At 53.0% G+C, this 19,464-nt stretch overlaps 1 protein-coding gene across 1 annotated transcript in view; it reads right to left on the minus strand.

The window, feature by feature from the left end:
* MYO1H (myosin IH) overlaps nucleotides 1-19,464 on the minus strand; it is a 35,020-nt gene that overhangs the window by 6,391 nt on the left and 9,165 nt on the right. The window contains exons 8-22 of the mRNA XM_005869791.2: nucleotides 19,226-19,297; nucleotides 18,041-18,160; nucleotides 16,418-16,485; nucleotides 15,715-15,820; nucleotides 15,348-15,428; nucleotides 13,326-13,417; nucleotides 12,395-12,422; nucleotides 8,465-8,570; nucleotides 7,292-7,409; nucleotides 4,618-4,731; nucleotides 3,625-3,701; nucleotides 2,758-2,826; nucleotides 1,859-1,943; nucleotides 1,060-1,219; nucleotides 2-84 (exon numbers count right to left, since the gene is read on the minus strand). Of these exons, the coding sequence (XP_005869853.1) occupies nucleotides 2-84; nucleotides 1,060-1,219; nucleotides 1,859-1,943; nucleotides 2,758-2,826; nucleotides 3,625-3,701; nucleotides 4,618-4,731; nucleotides 7,292-7,409; nucleotides 8,465-8,570; nucleotides 12,395-12,422; nucleotides 13,326-13,417; nucleotides 15,348-15,428; nucleotides 15,715-15,820; nucleotides 16,418-16,485; nucleotides 18,041-18,160; nucleotides 19,226-19,297 (1,379 nt within the window). The remainder of the gene's footprint in view (nucleotide 1; nucleotides 85-1,059; nucleotides 1,220-1,858; nucleotides 1,944-2,757; nucleotides 2,827-3,624; nucleotides 3,702-4,617; nucleotides 4,732-7,291; nucleotides 7,410-8,464; nucleotides 8,571-12,394; nucleotides 12,423-13,325; nucleotides 13,418-15,347; nucleotides 15,429-15,714; nucleotides 15,821-16,417; nucleotides 16,486-18,040; nucleotides 18,161-19,225; nucleotides 19,298-19,464) is intronic.

The raw sequence follows: 19,464 nt of genomic DNA on the forward strand, positions 1-19,464 counted from the left end.
CAGCGCTTTCCTCTCGGCTGTGATCCCGCGGCAGTACTTCCGAACCAGGTTCCTCACGCACATTTTCCTGAGCAGATCCGATGCCTGTGGGGAACACACCTTTTTTCCCACCCATCTCGGGCTGTGGCCACCAAAACAGCTGTGGAAACCTAGTTGAATTCAGTTCGATTTAAAGTGCAGCATTAAGACCTTACAGTCCAAGAAAGCAGCTAATCATCTCACGCTACCTTTTCTCTGCTGCTAAGCTAGTGGTTCTTAAACTTGAATGCACTTGAGAGACAGTCGAAAGTGTGATTCCTAGGGATGCTGGCTCAGTGGGTCCAGGTGGGAGCCCAAGAACCTTACCGTCTACAGAGGGTCCTCGGGCCACCTTCAGAGAGGCACTGTGGTAGGTGACAGTCACCTAACCCTCCTGGAAGGCTACTCCAGAACAGACGCCATTTAAAAGTGCTCTGTAGCCCTAACCGGTTTGGCTCAGTGGATAGAGCGTCAGCCTGCGGACTGAAGGGTCCCAGGTTCGATTCCGGTCTTGGTTGCGGGCACATCCCCAGTAGGGGGTGTGCTGGAGGCAGCTGATCAGTGTTTCTAACTCTCTATCCCTCTCCCTTCCTTTCTCTGTAAAAAAATCAATAAAATATATTTTAAAAAATAAATAAAAGTGCTCTGTAGCCTGGGTAGCGGGGCTCAGTGGTTGAGCGTTAATCTATGAACCAGGAGGTCACGGTTCAGTTCCTAGTTGGGGCACATGCCTGGATTGTGGGCTCGATCCCCAGTGTGGGGTGTGCAGGAGGCAGCAATCAGTGACTCTCCCTTCCTCCCTGAAATCAATAGAAATATATATTAAAAAAATAAAAGTGCTCTGTGTAACACACCTCCAATGGCTTTATGCTCCCAGTGAGGACGTGACGGGTTCTCAGGAGTGAAACCTCTGGTGCATCACCTTGCAAGGACGTGCTTGGCTAAGGCAGCCCTTCCGAGCCCGGGGAGGTCCACATACAAACACAAAAGCTCCGTCGGTGCCCAAGCCCCTTGCAACACGAGTCCCAGAGGAGTCCTTACGTTTTGCAAGATGCCAGGAGGCCTCAGCCAGCGCTTGTCCAAGACGTTCTTCGGGACGTGATAGCGAAGATTCAAGATGTAATTCTTGCGCACGAACACGACAAACTCCTCATTGTCGGGGCAAAGAGGCTTGTCGCGATGGATGAACCCCTTGATGAACCTGAATTGGGCAGCGTTACGTTCGTTTTCTGACCCATTTCTTCCCCGCGTTGTGGGTTCTCTCCACTCGTTTGATCAGAAGAGGCCACAGGGCAGCGATTATTTAGATGGTTACATAGGCCAAAGCCAGTGATGTCGCCCACAGGCCCAATCTACCCCAAAGGTCTGTCCCACTTCACCCACACTGTTTTTTCTTTGTTTTTAATAGTTTGAATCAGTTGCCAACAACAACAACAACAACAACAAAGAGAGGTATTACATGAAAGCCAAATTTCCAACTTTCCTGAAAAATCAAAAGATCTGCCTGGCATTTCTCCTTGGCAGCTGTCATCTGAGAGGGAACGACATTCCAGTTGGCCGCAGTCCCCACCATACCTTACTGTCTTCTCCCAGCTCATGAGGCCCACTTACTGTACCCACCTGGCGTGAGAAGGCATTTGACATAGTGACTTGAGCTAGACTAAGAGAAAACTACAAATGGACTAAGTTGCCAGCACCATCAAATCAGGGTGCTCGGAGGAAAGAGCTGAATTCCTCAGGGGTGACATCCCAAAAGGAGGATTCCCCGTCTGCACAAATCCAAAAAACCCAGCCAAGCCCACCACCACCCCCTGCCATGCCCCCGCACCCGAGAACTTACCTCCTTATAATCAGCACAGCCCACTTCCTCCTCTCGGCCTCCTTCCGGGCCAGGGCTCCACGCCAGTGGGTTTCGAGTTTGATGGCTGAAAGAGTTCACTGCTGCCGTTAGGAGGCGAGCACCATCTCATTGAATCCAAAAGGGTTTTTCGGAATCAGTCACCCAGGCCACAACCATCGGCACGCCCGCCACGGCGCTCGGCTAGTCCAGGAGATGGAAAGTGGGGTGAACGCCCTCAGTTCTTCCCTGGGGGACGCTCAGGGGGCACTGAACCCGGGAGACAGAGGAGCACGGGGCCCTGTGGGAGGACCCGAGCTGCCCGGGGCCCTTTTCAGGGGCAAGCATGGGCTCATGTCTCTTTACACGTGTCTTCCCACGGGGTTTGGTTTGTCTCGCCGTGTTTACTCTGCTTTCGTTGTCTACATTTTAAAATTGGGATACAGAGCCCTGGCCGGGTGGCTCAGTGGTTGGGCATCCACCTACGAGGTCATGGATTATTGAGTGGTGTGTCCATAGATGGTAGTATTTTTTACAAACCAAGGGGATTATAAATGCAAAATTCAGAAGAGTGGGGAGGGACAGGAAAGGGACTCACGTTCGTAACCTTTTCAAAAAGTTATTCTTTAAACATGCATATGTTGTGGATCAAATAAAATATGTCCATGGAACATAGAACACTATGTCATCATTTCTGGTAAATGAGTGAAAAATGAGAAGAGGCCCCAGAACTGGACCCTGAGCGCCGCCCCCCGCCCCCCCCCACACACACACACACATATACACCAAGGTTTCAAGGACGGGCAGTGATGGGGAGGATGCGCAAAGGAGCCCGGGCGGGGGTAGGAGATGAGAAATCGCTGGGCCCATGGCCAACTGGAAAGTTTCTGGGTAACCCTTACCTGCTTGTCTTTTTTTCACATACACTCTTCTTTCCAGGCAGGCTTTGTACGTGGCTTGAATCCTCGCCACTTAAAATAAAACAAAAGTTTGGGTGGAATGACTTTCACGTGTGCCTCGCTGTAGTTGTGACCTTGAGGGGATGTCAGAAGTGACCCTTGGGGCTTGCGGTGCAGAGGGGACGAGGAAGCCGCGTCAGCAGGTCACACTCAGCCTGGCTCTCCGGAGCTTTCTCATCCTTCCTCTTGCCTTCCCCCAGGGTAAGGCCCAGAGCCACCATCAGGAGGGCCTGGTTCCATGGTGGGCATTACAGCCCACCCTCACTCCCCACCCTCACTCCCCACCCTGCACCAGCAGCAGCACATGTGACTAATGGGCCTGCAGGTCAGGTGGTGAGGAAACTTGCAAGGCAACGTGTGCAGCTAAGGTTGGGGGCGGGGGTGTGTGTGTGACCCCAGGGCTGCCAGACCACACACCCGCCCCCTGGAGCTTCTCCTTTCTCCATCTACCTCCTCCTCCCACTGACAGGTCCCACACAGGCCCAGCTCCTTGAGGGCCCTGAAAACATGAATGTCACATCCCCTGGGAGCTGGTTCAAGCCCATCCCCCCCCACCCCCGCCACAGCCAGCACCTGCCCATTAACCAGATCCCAGTGATGCACCTTGACCGGGAATCGAGCCCACCACCTTTTGGTGCCCGGGACAACACTCCAATCAGCTGAACCACCCGGCCAGGGCACTATCTTGTTCCTGCTTCTCAAAGCCAATGCTTCTAACATATCAAACACCATGTTGAAGATGTAGCCCAAGCTAAGCTTGTCCTTTCACAGTCTATGGAAGTCAGGACAGAAAAAAAATAAAAATCATACCCAACTGATGTTTACTAAATTCAAAAGCATCTTCCGTGGCAAACAGAGTTCTGGGGAAGCGAATGAATATCTTGGTTCTAGAAGTGGAAACAAAGGTGTTTTAATGATTAATTGGTCAGCTACCATCTGTAGTGGGTCGCATAGTGGTCCCCCCAAAATCAGGTCCACTCAGAACCTCAGAATGTAAGATTCTTATTTGGAAATATGATCTTTGCAGATGTAATCAAGGGTAAGGCTCCAGGTCAGATCATAGGGGGAAGGGGGACCCTAAATCCAAGCGTGTCCTTATAAGAGACAGAAAAACGCACACACACAGGGAAGAAGGCCATGTGAAAACGGAGGCGGAGACTAGAGTGATGTGGCCACAAGCCAAGGAATGTCAGGAGCCACTGGAAGCAGCAAGGAGGGATCCCCAAAAAGCCTGCCAACAGCTGGAGTTTGGACTTCTAGCGTCTCGAAATGAGAGAGAATGAATTTCTCTTGGTTGAAGCCAGCTAGTTTGTGCTAACGTTCTATGCAGCCCAGGAAGCTAACACACCATCCTAACCTGCAGTAGAATGTTTTCCTGCTCTAACGAATCATTCAAACCCCAGGAGGGGCTTGTGGGAACCTCCCGTTTATAGCCGGTCGGTCAGAAGCCCAGGTGACAACCTGGACACGGGACAGGCATCTGCTGTGGGGAAGGAGCTGTCTTGTAGGGCTGGGCCATTCCCTGTGGGGTCTGCCACTCTCTCCAGGTCGGCAGTGTCAGGATTGAGTGAAATCGTAGGACGCCCAGCTGGAGTCCGAGGCGTGGACTGTTCCGAGTGAGCCAACCACTGCGCGTGGAGGAGACACACAGGAGAGGGTTCTGCTTTAAGAGCTGCATTTAAATGCAGTGGATGGAGGTATCTGCTTAAACGTCTACGTCATTTCCTGAAAAATGACTCTCTGGGCTCCAGATGGATGTGGATCAATGCCCGAAACATCTGACAGTGACTTCCAGCCACTCACCTCCCCAGCTTGTACTCTTCCGGTTTGTAGCCGATGTATTTGATCAGCCGCTCTACGCCCTCTGCCGGAGGCCCGCGCCAGTGCGGCCAGGTGTCTGGGCACAGGGACTTGTACCTGGGGAGAGAGGCACACCCTGACCTTACACCATCCGCCCACCAGGGTCGCATGCCAGCCGCCCGCGTGCTGTAATAGACTCATTCCTTGCTTGAATTCAGATGCTTTGAATGCAACAATATACACTTGGCCAAAAAAAGAAAAAAGAGGAACTACTTCAATCGGGTGGGAGGTTTGGGGCCTGTCTTCATAAAACAATGACATCATCAGACACCTCAAGAAACTCAATTCCACTCCTAGGTATCCAGGGCGGGGCCAAAGGTTTACAGTTGTCAGTATGTGAAACAGTTTATTATTGTGTTATTACTTATTAAATATTGTATTATTTTCCATGTGAACAACTGTAAGCCTTCTTTTGTCCCACCCTGTATAAGCAAGAGACAGGAAAACATGTCCACGCAAAAGCTTATATACCAGTGTTCATAGCGTCATTATTCAGAATAGACAAAAGGTAAGACACACAAATGTCCATCAGCAGACAGATGAGAAGATAATGTGTTATCGGCAGCCTCTCCCACTGGAGGGTGAACGCCATGTGGCAGGGGTGGGCCTGTCTGGTTCTCGGACAGCGCTGGTACCGGCAGGTGCTCGCTGGTGTTTATGGAAAGAATAAACAAGCCCCAGACAGCAACAAAGTAGGAAAAAGATGTATGAAGTTCAAAAAATGCAGGAAGATGGGAGCGTCATGTGTGTGTAGGGGGATGGGGCAGGCAGTGGCTGCTACTTCCTGCCATCTTCACGAAAAGGGGAAAAATGAATGAGATAAGGGTGAATGAATAGCTGCTGAGCAAAAATGGTGTACACCCATTTTTCAGATTTTTGCAGAGGGTACATCAAAAAAAAATACACACAACACCACCTGGTAAATAGTCTGGCAGTTCCTCAGTTGAACACTGAGTTATCATCTGACCCAGTAACTTACTCCTAAGTATATGCCTAAAGAAATGAAAACTGCTCTAGCCGGTTTGGCTCAGTGGATAGAGCGTCGGCCTATGAACTGAAAAGTCCCAGATTCGATTCCGGTCAAGGGCATATGCCTGTGTTGCGGGCTCGATCCCCGGTGGGGAGCGTGCAGGAGGCAGCCAATCAATGATTCTCTCTCATCATTGATGTTTCTATCTCTCCCTCTCCCTTCCTCTCTGAAATCAATAAAAATATTTTTTAAAAAAAGAAATGAAAACATGTATCCACACAGAAACGTGCCCATGCATGGCCCTAGCAGCATTGTCATCACAGCCCGAGAGAGGGAGCCACCCAAGTGTCCGTCAGCGGATGAGTAGATACATACACGGTGGCCTAGCCACACAATGCAGTATCATTCAGCCGTAAAAAGGAATGAATTATGATCCACGTTAGGACATGGATGAATCTTGAAAACATTATGCCGAGTGAAAAAAGCCAGACACACAAGTCCACCTATTTTACGACTCCATGTGTATGGGGATCCCCCCCCCCCGGCCCCCACCCAATTCTGTGCGGCTCCTATGCCTGCATTCCCACTACACCCTCTTCTCTTGACAGCCCAGTAGGCGGAGGGGATCAGCCCAACACTGACAGCGCTAACCCAGCACCTGTCAAGACCCAAGCGGCGCACGACCCATGCCTGCCCCCTGGTGGCAGGTCTATGCATTTGGCCTTGTGCTGCTTCCATTCCCACAAGTTGGGGTCTTAGTGAAACGAAGGGACGCCGGTGAACTGAGTTGGCTCTCTGTTCTTGGAAATATTTGTGTTTATCACCGTCACAGCCTCACAGCCGGAAGAACCAAACGGAGGTCCCTGAGCGATGGTGGTGGAGTCTCCGCCTCATCCGGAAACTCACCTCACCACAGTACCCCTCCCCCGTGGCTTCACTTTCCACGGTTTCAGTTACCCGCGGTCAACTTCAGTCCACAAACAGTAAATGGCAAATTCCAGAAACGAGCAGTTCACAAGTGTCACACTGCATGCAATTCTGAATAGTGATTAGTAATCATGGCACCGTCCCGCTCTGTCCCACCAGGGACACGACTCGTCCCTTTGCCCAGCGTCTGCACGCTGTATACGCTCCCTGCCCGTCAGTCACATAGCAGCCCTGAGCCATCACATCACCGGCACAGTGTCGCAGCGCTTGTGTTCAAGTCACACGTATTTTACGTAATAACGGCCCCAAAGCACAAGAGCAGGGTTGACGGCAATTCAGACAAGCCGAAGAGAAGCCACAGAGGGCTTCGTGTAAGTGAAAAGGTGGAAGTTCTCAACTTAAGGCAATTTAGCGTCTCACATCATCACAAGATGAGTACAATATAATAAGATATGTTGAGAGAGACCAGACTCACGTAACTTTTCTTATGTCTATTGCTCCAATTGTTCTATTTTATTATTGTTGCTACTCTCTTTGCCTGATTTATAAATTAAACTTTATCAGAGGTTGTATGTCTAGGAAAGAACGTATCTATAGGGTTCGGTACTATCTGCGGTTGCAGGCATCCACTGGGGGTCTTGGAACATACCCTCCCCCCTCCGCCCCTTACATGGATAACAAGGGACTACTCTAGGTTCAGGTCAACAAAGCAAACTTCACCTTTGCAAGAAATGCTCATACTTCCGCCGGTACGCAAAGCCGGCCCGCCTCACCCGCAGGTGTTCCATCAGCCCCAGGTACTTGATCTGATGCCTGATGAGGAAGTCATCAAACTTGCCTTGGAAAACACAGAAGAGGGAGCGACAGTCAAGGACCCCATGGCTCCATTTCAACCAACAGAGACCAGAGGCGAGCCTGCGAGCTGATGGCCTGGGAGCTGGATCTAGCCACACACGTACTTTCTTAGGCCCGAAGACAACATGAGTGTTATTTCATGGGGGAACTTTACAAGGAAATCTGGATTTCTGTTGTCTCTTTAAAAAAAAACACACCCCTGAGGTCTGGCTATTCTAGGTCTAGAGTCCCACAAGACAACGGCAGCTGGAAGGGAGTCGTGCTGCCCTTTTCAACGGGGTGTGCCCTCTCCAGTTTGCCGCAGTCCCCCCCCCCCCCCCCCCCCCCCCCACTCCCTATTGCCTTATGCCCAGGCTGCTTCACTCATTTTCTTCCTGCCCGGCCTCTGCAAGCCTTTGACTGTGTGACTCTGTTACAGATCATGGCGGGGGTTTAGAGAATAGCCAAGTCAGAGACCGCTTTGTAAGATTGTTCACTGGCTGGAGAGAAGCAACATTGCTTCCCCTCCCCTCTGGCGCCTGCCTGGCTCAGCCGAGTTGAGCCGAAGTCTGAGCAATGCTCACTCAGGACCACACACCCCCACCCTGTTTACCTTCTATTATTTTATTTTAATACTAGAGGCCCAATGCACGAAATTCATGCAAGGGGCTTGGCCCTCGCAGCCCCGGCTTCGTCCAGAAGGTCGTCAGGGACTCTGCTGTTCGGTCTAATTAGCATATTAGCTCTTTATTATATAGGATCTTTTTATTGATTCCAGAAAGGGAGAGAGAATCATTGATCAGCTGCCTCCTACAGGCCCCCTACTGGGGATCAAGGCCACAAACCGGGCATGTGCCCTTGACCAGAATCGAACCCGGGATCCTTCAGTCCAAGCCGAACAGGCTAGGGCTACCTCCTATTATTACAAATGAAAAGAACTCATGCCCAGAGGACAAGGACAAGCCCGTTGGTGGTGGTGAGGGTTTTAACTGCATTCCATCTCGGCCCCTCCCAGCCTCATTTCCCCGAGCTCGGGGTTCAGAGCCATTCACAACTCACTGGGTTCCTTCCTCTCGTTGGGCTTGATGCAGCGGATGTAGGAGGGCTCCTTGGAGATGAGGATTTCCAGAAGGCTGCTCAGGCTGGTCTTGAACTGAGTCCCCACCTGCAGGGAGAGGGAATGCGCTGAGGAGACAGTGCCCCTCCCAGTTAACACCCAGAACAGGGTTAGGGCATAAGACGCTGGCCCTTGAGACCCCAGCTCTCAAGACAGATTGTTGTCACATTCTCACCCATTAAGAGGAGGCTTTGGCTGCCCTGGCCTGAGAAGCCCTTTGAGTCCCACACTCTCCACAAATTGTCCCACCTGTTACCATTCTGCCCATTAAAAAGGATGTGGCCCTGGCCGGTGTCGCTCAGTGGTCAGCGCATCAGCCCATGCACCAAAGGGTTGCAGGTTCACTCACCACCCCTGGCCGTCTCTCACATCGATGTTCTCTCTCTCTCTCTCTCTCCCTCCCTCCCCCTCTCTCTCTCTCTCTCTCTCTCTCTCTCTCTCTCATTCTCTCTTTGAAAAGCAATGGGAAAAATATTCTCGGGTGAGGCTTAACAAACAAAAAGGAGAGAGAGAGAGGATTTGGATGTCCTGGCCTGAGAAGCCCAAGGTCAGTGTGGCTGAGCAGAGGCTAGACAAGCACCTACCCAGAATGCCTCACTCACTCAGCACGGATGCAGTTAGTGCCTCGCAGGAGCCAGCATCGCTGCCAAGCCCATCACCACCCCCTCGTTCCCGCTTCCTTGTCACCAAGCTTCCTTTATGGCACTCACACTACCAAGTTCTTCGTTTGATGTCATTTTCCCACACCGTCCCCACTAGATCGTGAGCCCATGAGCTCAGGGACCTTGTCTGCTTTGTTCTTGCAAATCCCGGGCCCAGCCCAGGGCCTGACTCAGCGGGTGCTCAGTGCACGTCTGCCAGCGACCACCCTGGGTGCTCACCTGGGAAATATGTATCTAATAGAACCCGCTGGAGGGTGAGAGTTCCAGGACAAGGGGAGGGCTTACGGAGGGTAGGGAGCCCGAGGCGAGTGCACCCTCTGGGGGAGGAGGGGAGGGAGCCCGAGGCGAGTGCACCCTCTGGGGGAGGAGGGGAGGGAGCCCGAGGCGAGTGCACCCTCTGGGGGAGGAGGGGAGGGAGCCCGAGGCGAGTGCACCCTCTGGGGGAGGAGGGGAGGGAGCCCGAGGCGAGTGCACCCTCTGGGGGAGGAGGGGAGGGAGCCCGAGGCGAGTGCACCCTCTGGGGGAGGAGGGGAGGGAGCCCGAGGCGAGTGCACCCTCTGGGGGAGGAGGGGAGGGAGCCCGAGGCGAGTGCACCCTCTGGGGGAGGAGGGGAGGGAGCCCGAGGCGAGTGCACCCTCTGGGGGAGGAGGGGAGGGAGCCCGAGGCGAGTGCACCCTCTGGGGGAGGAGGGGAGGGAGCCCGAGGCGAGTGCACCCTCTGGGGGAGGAGGGGAGGGAGCCCGAGGCGAGTGCACCCTCTGGGGGAGGAGGGGAGGGAGCCCGAGGCGAGTGCACCCTCTGGGGGAGGAGGGGAGGGAGCCCGAGGCGAGTGCACCCTCTGGGGGAGGAGGGGAGGAGGGGAGGGAGCCCGCAGTGAGTGCACCTTCTGGGGGAGGAGGGGAGGGAGCCCGCGGTGAGGCACCCTCTGGGGGAGGAGGGGAGGAGGGGAGGGAGCCCGCAGTGAGTGCACCTTCTGGGGGAGGAGGGGAGGGAGCCCGCGGTGAGGCACCCTCTGGGGGAGGAGGGGAGGAGGGGAGGGAGCCCGCAGTGAGTGCACCTTCTGGGGGAGGAGGGGAGGGAGCCCGCGGTGAGGCACCCTCTGGGGGAGGAGGGGAGGAGGGGAGGGAGCCCGCAGTGAGTGCACCTTCTGGGGGAGGAGGGGAGGGAGCCCGCGGTGAGGCACCCTCTGGGGGAGGAGGGGAGGAGGGGAGGGAGCCCGCAGTGAGTGCACCTTCTGGGGGAGGAGGGGAGGGAGCCCGCGGTGAGGCACCCTCTGGGGGAGGAGGGGAGGAGGGGAGGGAGCCCGCAGTGAGTGCACCTTCTGGGGGAGGAGGGGAGGGAGCCCGCGGTGAGGCACCCTCTGGGGGAGGAGGGGAGGAGGGGAGGGAGCCCGCAGTGAGTGCACCTTCTGGGGGAGGAGGGGAGGGAGCCCGCGGTGAGGCACCCTCTGGGGGAGGAGGGGAGGAGGGGAGGGAGCCCGCAGTGAGTGCACCTTCTGGGGGAGGAGGGGAGGGAGCCCGCGGTGAGGCACCCTCTGGGGGAGGAGGGGAGGAGGGGAGGGAGCCCGCAGTGAGTGCACCTTCTGGGGGAGGAGGGGAGGGAGCCCGCGGTGAGGCACCCTCTGGGGGAGGAGGGGAGGAGGGGAGGGAGCCCGCAGTGAGTGCACCTTCTGGGGGAGGAGGGGAGGGAGCCCGCGGTGAGGCACCCTCTGGGGGAGGAGGGGAGGAGGGGAGGGAGCCCGCAGTGAGTGCACCTTCTGGGGGAGGAGGGGAGGGAGCCCGCGGTGAGGCACCCTCTGGGGGAGGAGGGGAGGAGGGGAGGGAGCCCGCAGTGAGTGCACCTTCTGGGGGAGGAGGGGAGGGAGCCCGCGGTGAGGCACCCTCTGGGGGAGGAGGGGAGGAGGGGAGGGAGCCCGCAGTGAGTGCACCTTCTGGGGGAGGAGGGGAGGGAGCCCGCGGTGAGGCACCCTCTGGGGGAGGAGGGGAGGAGGGGAGGGAGCCCGCAGTGAGTGCACCTTCTGGGGGAGGAGGGGAGGGAGCCCGCGGTGAGGCACCCTCTGGGGGAGGAGGGGAGGAGGGGAGGGAGCCCGCAGTGAGTGCACCTTCTGGGGGAGGAGGGGAGGGAGCCCGCGGTGAGGCACCCTCTGGGGGAGGAGGGGAGGAGGGGAGGGAGCCCGCAGTGAGTGCACCTTCTGGGGGAGGAGGGGAGGGAGCCCGCGGTGAGGCACCCTCTGGGGGAGGAGGGGAGGAGGGGAGGGAGCCCGCAGTGAGTGCACCTTCTGGGGGAGGAGGGGAGGGAGCCCGCGGTGAGGCACCCTCTGGGGGAGGAGGGGAGGAGGGGAGGGAGCCCGCAGTGAGTGCACCTTCTGGGGGAGGAGGGGAGGGAGCCCGCGGTGAGGCACCCTCTGGGGGAGGAGGGGAGGAGGGGAGGGAGCCCGCAGTGAGTGCACCTTCTGGGGGAGGAGGGGAGGGAGCCCGCGGTGAGGCACCCTCTGGGGGAGGAGGGGAGGAGGGGAGGGAGCCCGCAGTGAGTGCACCTTCTGGGGGAGGAGGGGAGGGAGCCCGCGGTGAGGCACCCTCTGGGGGAGGAGGGGAGGAGGGGAGGGAGCCCGCAGTGAGTGCACCTTCTGGGGGAGGAGGGGAGGGAGCCCGCGGTGAGGCACCCTCTGGGGGAGGAGGGGAGGAGGGGAGGGAGCCCGCAGTGAGTGCACCTTCTGGGGGAGGAGGGGAGGGAGCCCGCGGTGAGGCACCCTCTGGGGGAGGAGGGGAGGAGGGGAGGGAGCCTTGATGTTTCTCTCTCTCCCCCCCCCTCCTTTCCTCTCTAAAATCAATTAAAAATTTTTTGACATGGAATTCGAGTTTGATTTTTTTACTAACAAAAAGGATGCATATACAGTAAGTCCTAAACATAGTCAATATGTTCTTGGAACAGTGGCAAAACAACATATAATAAAACCACGTTTACCATAAGCTGTTTGATGTAAGTAAGAGTCAAGTTCCTACGGCATCTCATCAACCTTATAATGAAACAACGTTACCCGAGGGCCTGCTGAATATGACTGGGTGCATCCTAACGAGATTTCTACTATGAAGACGTAGCCGTACTCTTGGGGAGCACCGCCCACCTCCCCAAGAAAATGGAGATGCCCTGCAACGATGCAACAGCTCATCACATGCAATACCTACGTTTGGAAGTGCGCATGCTTCCCCACTTTCTCTTCCAACTTCTCCACCAGGAAACTGTCAGAAGCAGGACCAGGGCGGATACATTCTTCATCCTTCAAACGAAGAAGAGAAGCCTTGAGCCACAGCAACACACTCCACCACGTCCAAGTTTAAACACGCTCACCAGCTCTGGCAATGTCCTGCACTCACATGCGGTCATCTCATTCAAGTCCAGGGGAACGTTTCCGGGGAGGGGGCCTAACCCATCACCTGTTCTCAGATTTTTTTTTTTTCAAGAGAACCACGGAACCAGAGAGACTGGAAATTCATGAGAAAGCAGCTCTGCCACCCCCCAAGCTGAGGCGTATCCCCAAAGTCTTCCCAGGACACCCCACAGCTTCCATGCCCAGCTTGCTTACACACGCAGCCTCATTTTTTTTTCTTAACTACGCATCTCTGGCAAGGAACATACAGATCCCCCTTTACTGGGAGCAAAGCCTCATGGGAAGCAAACTATAAACCACTTGGGCCTAATGTCTCCTATTTCTCGAGCTCTGCCTTTCTGTTTTCTATTCTGGGTCCTCCACAGCGATAACATTTCACTGACCATCTTTAAAAAAATAAAGATGAGCCTGGCTGGTGTGGCTCAGCAGTTGAGAGTCAACCCAGAAGCCAAGAGGTTGCCGGTTCAATCCCCAGTCAGGGCACATGCCCAGGTTGCAGGCTCCATCCCCAGTAGGGGACGTGGAGGAGGCAGCTGATGGATGACATTCCTCTCTCATTGATGTTTCTATCTCTTTACCCCTCTCCCTTCCTCTCTCAAACGTTACCTGAAGGCCTGCTGAATATGACTGGGTGCATCCTAACGGGATTTCTACTACGAAGACGTAGCTGTACTTTTGGGGAGCACCGCCCACCTCCCCAAGAAAATGGATATGCCCTGCAATGATGCAACAGCTCATCACATGCAATACCTACGTTTGGAAGTGCGCATGCTTCCCCACTTTCTCTTCCAACTTCTCCAGGAAACTCAAGTCAGAAGCAGGACCAGGGCGGATACATTCTTCATCCTTCAAACGAAGAAGAGAAGCCTTGAGCCACAGCAACACACTCCACCACGTCCAAGTTTAAACACGCTCACCAGCTCTGGCAATGTCCTGCACTCACATGCGGTCATCTCATTCAAGTCCAGGGGAACGTTTCCGGGGAGGGGGCCTAACCCATCACCTGTTCTCAGATTTTTTTTTTTTCAAGAGAACCACGGAACCAGAGAGACTGGAAATTCATGAGAAAGCAGCTCTGCCACCCCCCAAGCTGAGGCGTATCCCCAAAGTCTTCCCAGGACACCCCACAGCTTCCATGCCCAGCTTGCTTACACATGCAACCTCATTTTTTTTTCTTAACTACGCATCTCTGGCAAGGAACATACAGATCCCCCTTTACTGGGAGCAAAGCCTCATGGGAAGCAAACTATAAACCACTTGGGCCTAATGTCTCCTATTTCTCGAGCTCTGCCTTTCTGTTTTCTATTCTGGGTCCTCCACAGCGATAACATTTCACTGACCATCTTTAAAAAAATAAAGATGAGCCTGGCTGGTGTGGCTCAGCAGTTGAGAGTCAACCCAGAAGCCAAGAGGTTGCCGGTTCAATCCCCAGTCAGGGCACATGCCCAGGTTGCAGGCTCCATCCCCAGTAGGGGACGTGGAGGAGGCAGCTGATGGATGACATTCCTCTCTCATTGATGTTTCTATCTCTTTACCCCTCTCCCTTCCTCTCTCTCTCTCTCTAAAAAATAAATAACAGTTTTAAAAAAATTAAAGATGAATCGACCATGTAGCTTCTATTAAAACAACAGTAACAACAAAAAAAACCTGGTTAAGGTTGGCGAGACAACTCTCATTAAGTAGCATTTTTATGCTGATCTCATTTATGGAGAACCAATGGGATTAAGTACTTTTTAATAAAATATCTTTTGTCGTTAATCCTCACCTGAGGATATTTTTTTTTCCATTGATTTTTAGAGAGAATGGAAGGGAGGGGGAGATTCAGAAAGAGAGAAACATCGATGAGAGAGACGCATCAACTGGTCGCCTCCAATACATGCCCAGACCGGGCTTGGCATTGAGCCTGCAACTGAGGTACATGCCTGTGACCAGAATCGAACCCAGGACTCTTCAGTCCACGGGTCGACACTATCCACTGAGCCAAACTGGCTAGGGCCTCAAATACCTTCAGAAAGAGAGAAACATCAATGAGAGAGACGCATCAACTGGTCGCCTCCAGCACATGCCTGACCCGGCTGGGCATTGAGCCTGCAACTGAGGTACAAGCCCGTGACCAGAATCGAACCCAGGACTCTTCGGTCCACGGGTCGACACTCTATCCACTGAGCCAAACTGGCTAGGGCCTCAAATACCTTAACATACTGGTCTAGCAATCCCTCTGAGCACTGAATGTACAGACACTCGCGTACGTCAGCCCGTGCTTCCCCGGATGTCCCCAAGGCTGGTGCCCTCACCTCCTTCGGGTCTTTGCTCAGATGTCACCTTCTCGGTGAGTCCTTCCTGAACCACCAATGATCTAAAATGGAGCTGCCCTCCCCAGCACATCTCATCTCGTCCTTTTTCTCCATTGCACAGTCTACACATGCTGCCCATTAACCTGTTTGTTGTCAGTCTCTCCCTGCCAGAATCCAAAGCCTCCACTGGTTTTCCACTGCTGTGTCCCAAAGCACAGGGCACAATCCTGGCACAAAGCAAGCGTCCGATGAGTGTTTGTCGAATGAATGAATGAATGAATGAATGAATGAAGCCTGAATGCTCACCATGGAACAGGCATGGCTCTGAGCCCTCTGCCTACATCATCTCACTAAATGTGTCCTTCCAACTCGTCTCAGAGGTAAGTGCTGTTCTCGCTGTACCCATTTCAAGAGGATGCAAGTCCTTGCATGCGTTGTAAACACCGGGTGAATGAGCTCTAAGTCAACGGTAATTGTCTCACCAGGATGGAGATGATGCCTTTGTGTCTTTCTTCAACCAAGTCACAGATGATCTTGTTGTTGAAATACTGAATCGGCTCCCACTGAAATGACAAAGAGGAGAGAGTTCTCCATGGAGGATTTAGATGAGCAGATGTATTTCTTTTAAACGGCTTTTCCGACATTTTTTCAAAAATCCGATTTGTATCTGTAACATTAAAAAATAATAATCCTTTCTGAATATCAAAATAATGTCCCAGGAAATGGGCAGAGCAGGAGTACAGAATAATTCTCAGTACTAATCAGGGAAAATCGCCAATGAAATCCTATTTCTCAAGGAAATGCCTCTCACGAGGTTATCAAATGGGAAGAAAACACCAAGACGTTTACCTCTATCCCTTCCATTTCATATTCTGCCTGTTCCGCCTTTAGCGTTCTCTCGATTAAGAGCTGCTGGAGCTTCTCGTTGCAGTAGTTTATACAGAACTGTTCAAAACTAGAGATGCAAAAGGTTTAAAAACTAAAGCTATGCACGTAGGCCAATTTTTTTTTAAGTTGTATTTACTTTTTTAAAAAAAAGTTAAATTTATAGGAGTAACACTGGTTCATAATTATATGTTTCAAGTGTACAATATATAACATATCATCTGTGTATTGCATTGTGTGCTCACCCCCCAAAGTCTAGTCTCCTTCGGTCACCATATATTTGCTGCTCTTTTCCCTCTTCATCTCCCCCCACCTCCCGCCCGCTCGCCCCTTTCCCCTCTAGTAACAACCACACTGTTGCCTGTGTCCATAAGTTTCTTTGTTGGTTTTGTTCATTCATCAGTTGCTTTCAGTTTTACTGTATTCCCTTATTTTTAAGGATGCTTTCTAATACAGAAAGATCAAAATCCTTATTAATCAAATACTCTAGTGAGCAGACCACAACAGTCGAGCTGGAAGACAATTCCCTTTTCCATGGTTATTCTACTGCTAGAACCGCCAGTCTATGCAAATCTGGAGAATTTCTGGGAACGAGGAAATCAACTCCCATCACATTAGCAAGGCCTGAAGCCAGACTCAGACCTGAAAGATGCACCAAGGGCCTCACCCGTTCTTGTCGAAGACTTCGAACCCGTAGATGTCCAGCAACCCGATCACGGTTTTCTTGGTGAACTCCTAGTCAAGAGAGCACGCCGTTCATCTTTAGGCGTTTCACGCCGAGACGCTCAAATCCCAGTGGCTGCCCCCAAAGCGGGGCTGTGGCCACAAAGCTCACGCCTTCTCTCTCCACCAGTGGCTCCCAGAAGCAGCTCCGGGTGGAAACACTTTCCCAGCTCACTCCTGCCCGCAGCCTGTCCACTTCGCAACCAATTCCCACCCATCACCCGAGCAGGGACGCCTCCCCTCCCGATTCACTGTCTTGCTTAACCCTCTCCAACTTGACTCCCAAGCCCACATTTGATCTGGAAGGGAAAAGGGGAGGGAGGGAAGGAGGGAGCCTTACAGACAGACAGCCAAGGAGACATCTATCCAGGGAAAAGACAGGTGGTACAGATGTCATTTTATTTTATATATATATTTGATTTCAGAGAGGAAGGGAGAGGGAATGCCATTTAACAAAGAAAAATCAACCAAAAAAATGAGTTCGCGTGTCACCCCTGACACGCGTGTCATAGGTTCGCCATCACTGTTATAGACAGACAACCAAGGTGACATCTATCCAGGGAAACGACAGGTGGTACAGATGTCATTTTAAGTAGAGGCCAAGTGCTATTGGGCAAGGATGGATATTGAGAGAGAACATGCCTATTTTTTAGGGACACAATTGAACATTCTGAATGGTGTGCAGGCACACTTCAGGTTATCGTGCCTAGCTTTACTGCACTTCCCAGATGTTGCGTTGTTACAAATTGAAGGAAAGACCCTCCACCAGCAAAGAGATATGACTGGCTTTATCACAATACTCGCTTTACTGCGGTCTAAAATAAGCCTGCAGTCTCTCTGAGGTAGGCCTATACCAAGCTGATGTCTCCCAAATCTGCCCTTCACAGCCTTAACCTCCATGAGTTCCACCACATCCACATACCTTGACTTCGCGTATCATTTCCTTCATTTCTAGCTTTGAGTAAATCCCCTTTTCATTTAAATTCCACTTAAAAAGGAAATGTGATCAGTGGGTGAGTTCAAAGGAGTCGTCGTATTTTTTTCTGATACACACTAAATATGCTACTGTTGAGATTAAACGTTTCTGTATATACTTCAAGCATCTGGCATGCTTCATATGCTCTGCGTCCCGTGCTTTGGGACACACTGGGAGACTCATTCAGCAGGCACTTCAGGGAGCCTACTGTGTGCTCGGTGCTGGGAATGTAGGTGTGAGGAGATACTGTCCCTACCCATCAGGAGCTTACGGTTAATTCTTAAAAATTGTTTAGAGTAACAGTGTAAATTATTTTTTAAATATTTTTTATTGATTTCAGACAGGAAGGGAGAGGGAGAGAGATAGAAATATCAATGATGAGAGAGAATCATTGTTCAGCTGCCTCCTGCACGCCCCACACTGGGAATCGAGCCCACAACCTGGGCATGTGCCCTGACCAGGAATCAAACCATGACCTCCTGGTTCATAGGTCGACGCTCAACCACCGAGCCATGCCAGCCGAGCAACGATGTAAATTATAAAACATCACCATGTTCGTGAGAACAAGCCATCCAACCCGTGGGGACTGACCTTGTTCACTAAGGAGGAGTTGATTTTGTTCACCAGCCACGTGAATGTGCGCCCATAGACGGCCTTCGCCATCGCGTCTCTGGCGTAGACAGAGTTTTCTAGCGTCAGTGGGCAGATCACCTGAGAACAACAGGTTCATCATTACAGAGGTTAAAAAAGTCCCCAGAGTTTTCAAAGCAGCCTTTTAAAAAAAGATTTGAATAGATGTTTAGAGAAAGGGAAGGAGAGAAACATCGATGTGAGAGTGAAACATTGATCAGCTGCTTCCTGCACGCCCCCTACTGGGGATCAAGCCCAAAACCCTGGCATGTGCCCTGATGGGGAATTGAACCGGCAACCTTTTGGTCCACAGGACGACACCCAACCATCTGAGCCACAGCCAGGGCTCAAATTAGCCTTAAATGATGACCCCAGGGAGGATGCTACCCCCGGGTCCTGCACACGTGCACCGAGCAGCTATTGCTGGAGTGGCAGGCACCGTGCTGAGCTCATGAGATACAGCCATGACCAAGACAAACAGGGCCAGCCTTTGTGGGCCGGGCTCACATTTGGGGAGGGGGGCACAGTCAATAAGTCACACAGCCCAGCTGGTGTGGCCCAGCAGTTAGCATCAACACAGGAACCATGGGGTTGCCCGTTCAATTCCCAGTCAGGGCACATGCCCGGGTTGCGGGCTTGATCCCTAGTCGGGGGCCTGCAGGAGGCAGCCGATCGATGATGTTCCTCTCTCACTGATGTTTCTATCTCTCCATCCCTCTCCCTTCCTCTCTCTCAATAAAAAAAAATATATTAAAAAAAATAAGTCACACAAAGAAGAGTCATGTTGTTCTCAAGCTGAGAGTGACAAGTGCTCTAAGGAGATGCACCCACTGCTCTAGGGCAGGGGGGCATGAGCAGGAAGTGACCTGGGAACTGAAGGAGCAGGAGTCAACCAAAGGAAACACAGGGAAGGGTGTTCCAGCAGAGGGAACAGCATGTGCAAGGACCCAGTGGAGGGAAGGCATGGCGACAGTGGGGCGTGGAGAGCGAGCTGGCAACCGTGTGACGTTGGGGGGAGAGGAAGTTAAGGCAGGAGATGCTGGCAGGAGCTGGGCCAGGCAGGACCTGGTGGGCAGGGTTGGGGGCCACCACACTTGGCTGCATCGGAGGAGAGAACAGGCGTGTCCCACCCAGAGCCGTCGTTACCTCCTCGGTTTGGGCTTCAATCTTCCTGTGGGTGAGAGCTTCCAGCAGGGCCGACGGCTGGACCCCCAGGAGCTGAATAAATGGAAACCAAGATGAAAGCCAGTCAGTGACCTGAGCGGACTCACAGCTTAGGAAGAGTTCGCGGAGTTTCCAGGCTCAGGGTTACCTGCCCCGAGTGATAACTGAGCTTTAATGCAAAACAGACCACGTTAGATCTCCCAACCAACTGGCTTTTACCC

The sequence above is a fragment of the Myotis brandtii genome, unplaced genomic scaffold (assembly GCF_000412655.1).
Source record: "Myotis brandtii unplaced genomic scaffold, ASM41265v1 scaffold303, whole genome shotgun sequence".
Classification (NCBI taxonomy): domain Eukaryota; kingdom Metazoa; phylum Chordata; class Mammalia; order Chiroptera; family Vespertilionidae; genus Myotis; species Myotis brandtii.